Source organism: Vigna radiata, chromosome 10 (assembly GCF_000741045.1).
Source record: "Vigna radiata var. radiata cultivar VC1973A chromosome 10, Vradiata_ver6, whole genome shotgun sequence".
In the NCBI taxonomy this organism is placed as follows: Eukaryota; Viridiplantae; Streptophyta; class Magnoliopsida; order Fabales; family Fabaceae; genus Vigna; species Vigna radiata.
In genome coordinates this window covers 7,503,299-7,506,707 of record NC_028360.1, presented here as the reverse complement: position 1 = coordinate 7,506,707, position 3,409 = coordinate 7,503,299, and the positions used below count along the sequence as shown (strand labels likewise).

At 40.7% G+C, this 3,409-nt stretch overlaps 1 protein-coding gene across 1 annotated transcript; it reads right to left on the bottom strand.

Moving 5' to 3' along the window:
- Positions 1-637: 637 nt before the first annotated feature.
- Positions 638-1,871, bottom strand: LOC106775755. Its single transcript, XM_014662929.2, has 2 exons — positions 1,101-1,871; positions 638-939 (listed from the first exon to the last, which is right to left on the bottom strand). Exons 1-2 carry the CDS (start codon positions 1,367-1,369, stop codon positions 804-806), a joined length of 405 nt encoding a protein of 134 aa, XP_014518415.1. The 5' UTR covers positions 1,370-1,871; the 3' UTR covers positions 638-803.
- Between the last annotated feature and the right edge of the window lie 1,538 nt (positions 1,872-3,409).

Sequence of the window (3,409 nt, the reverse complement as noted above, 5' to 3'; positions counted from 1 at the left end):
ATGAGAACATGAGAGCAGAGAAGGTGGCTGGGTTGCAGGAAGCAACCATTGGACAGACACGCCTTTGACTTTGAAGAAATCTCATAGCAGAAAAAGGGACGAAAAAGAGAACTTGGAAGCAACTTCCTCGATTCACAGATAAAAAGAAAAAACCTCCAACACCCAACTAGGGTGGCTCCAACAGCGTGAATCATCCACCTCCAATACCCATTATCACAATCGTATTCACCGTCTCAGAGGCCATAATCACCATCACAGCCAGAGAGTATTGAGGACTCACCTTTGACACAGATCATCATGGCTTAGGAGAGAGACCTCACGGAGATAAGAGGGAACCAATTGCCTTCACTTTGGTTGCCATCCTTGAACCTCTTATTCAACCTTCTTACGTCGGCAAGACCATTGGAAAGCAAAGGAAAATTCTAGTCAAGAAGACAGAGGGAACTAGAACCCAAAAGGAAGAGTTCTTTTGAAGCTGCGAAGGTAAGTTTCCTTATTTAAGCTCTTGGTTTTGCCTTATGTGAATGCATGCCCTCTGTTATGAGTCTAGATATGAATGAATGATGTTGGGTATGAATGAATAATGTTGTCTGGATATGCATGAGGGATGTTTGATCAGTACATAGTCGTTTGCTTCTTCTGTGACTTCATCTGTTAATCAAAATACACCCATCGTGACTTCAATGTCCATTTCCTTCCACCCAGAAAACACATAACAAAATGCAAACAGAAGCAAAAACTGATACATTTTCGTATCAGCTCTTATGCAAAAGACAAAAAGAATAGAAGTGGTTTTTGCGCATCTAGCAATCGACAGTTTCCCCTCCATCTAGGCAGCAGTATGNGCTGTAGCTACCCTCAATCGGAAACCATCTTTCCCCTGTACCAAACAGAACCAACAAATCAAATCTACTTAAGCTCCTCTGATTCCTCCTTTCCCTGTCAACGTCGGAACAAATCCAGGAGACAAATCAAGTTTTATTTAAGGAAGAAAACAACANCTTGAAGTTAAAAACATGAAAAAANNGTGAGATTCCAACTTCAATGTAGAATGAGTGTGTGATAAAACAAAGTGTAATGTGAGAATAGGGGGAATTCACGAGGTGATGGTCGTGGCTGTGCGGCTGGAGTCCGCATTGGCTTCCGAAGACACGGTGGTTGCTCGCGGTGGTGGTCCGACGAAGGGTTGTTGTGACGGCGGCTCGCGACGGCGGAGGATCTCGGTGGTGGTCAGTTGAAGGAGAGAAATACGACACTCCCCTGTTCTCGCGTGAGGAAAGGAAAAGAGGGATTTTGCGTCACGGCTGGCGGCAGCTCCGGCAACGTTTGGCCGCCGACGACGCCTTGGTCGGAGCGGGAAGGCCGACATGGTGGCTGGTCCGAGGAGCCAGCGGCACGCGCAGGGGATGCAGACCTGGTTTGCTTGCTCGGAGAAGAGACCCTGGGTCTCTTGGCTTTGAGTGAAAGTATTGAAATGAGATGCAGGAAGCACAACCCCTAAGGAACTCTAGGTTAGAAAGCAGAAAGAGGGCCCTGGGCCAGCGTCAGGCAACACAAGGAAAAAAACTCCTTTCTAATTCGCACCCCATTTTCTCACGTTCACACCCCCAACTTTCATTCACATGCTGCTGCGTTTTTGTTGGGCCTTAAGCCCATTAACACTTCTGAAAACTCTAACAAAGAGTTTTAGCACCCTTGTTTCTTATCCTGGCNCCCCCCCCCCTTTCCTCTTTCTTTTCCTTTTCTTAGCTGGGCCTCGAGCCCATAGGCAACCATGGTTCTGTTTACTCTATGCAGTCACACTTTTTAGGTTTTTACCCCTCCATTAACATTTTGGACCCTTTTAAATTTTGAATTGCTTTTATGCTTTCCATTTGTCCATTCTGTTTCTTATCTTTTTATTATGTCATTTTATCTTATCTTATTTTTTTATCTTGTTTATGTTATTTTATTTTGTTTTATTTTATTTTTATTTTATTTTTATTTTTATTTTTATTTTTTTTTATTTTTTATCTTTATTTTTCTTTTTCTTTTTTTTTCTTTTCTCTTTCTCTTTTCCGTTTTAAAAATCTACCTACATTATTTAATATATAAATATTTAAAAATATATTTTAAAAGGTTTAAGCACGTGTGTGATCGCACGCATCGTCCTCGCGCTAAGACCTTTCCTTCTTTCAAAAAATACAAAAAATATTTTAAAAGGTTTAAGCACACGTGCGACCATTCGCGTCAGCCTTGTGTTAAAACCTTTTCCTCCTTCTTTCAAAAAATACAAAAATATTTTAAAAGGTTTAAGCACACGTGCGACCATTCGCGTCAGCCTTGTGTTAAAACTTTTTCCTCCTTCTTTCAAAAGATACAAAAATATTTTAAAAGGTTTAAGCACACGTGTGACCATTCGCGTCAGCCTTGTGTTAAAACCTTTTCCTCCTTCTTCCGAAAAATAAAAAAATATTTTAAAAGGGTTTACGCACACGTGCGACCATTCGCATCAGCCTTGTGTTAAAACCTTTTCCCCCTTCTTTCAAAAAATAACAAAATATTTTAAAAAGGTTTAAGCACGCGTGCGACCATTCGCGTCAGCCTTGTGTTAAAACCCTTTTCCTCCTTCTTTCAAAAATAACAAAAATATTTTAAAAGGTTTAAGCACACGTGCGACCAGTCGCGTCAGCCTTGTGTTAAAACCTTTTCCTCCTTCTTTCAAAAAATGCAAAAATATTTTAAGAGGTTTAAGCACACGTGCGACCATCCGCGTCAGCCTTGTGTCGAAAACCTTTTTCTTCTTCTTTCAAAAAAAATCAACAAAAAATATAAAACATCATGTTTTCAAACAATCACCCAAACGATTTAAAGAACTGCGTAACCCTGATTTCTTAAAATACGTAGGAGCAAGGTCAATCCTTGTCGGGCCCAAAAAACCAAAAAAATATTTTCGTTTCTTTATATTGTTGTCTTAGGGATAGCTAAACATTTTGCAAACCACATCTTATTTCACGTATTTAATTAAAGGTACTGCCTTCGGGCAGGCGTTGTGGGGGTGCTAACACCTTCCCTACACGTAACCGACTCCCGAACCCCATCTTTGGTTTTCGTGGACCGTGCCTTATCATTTTATGGTTTTTCCATAGTTTTCCAGAATAAACTATGGTGGCGACTCCAAAACTCTTTTCCAAAACTCGTTTTCCTTTTTGGATCGTCGTCCCGTCGCGATTTTTTCCGGTTGCGACAAGTTGTTAGTAGTGTCCATAGCATCTCACAATCATGGAAATCATACAAGTTTTCAAAGAACGTTACAACTTGTGAGGATTTGTCTCTTCTTGAATCCTCCTTGCATTGGAATTATCATCCTTCATCAGGTGTCGTCGATGTTGCATTCAAGTCAACACAAAGGATTCGAATTGGGTTGTAT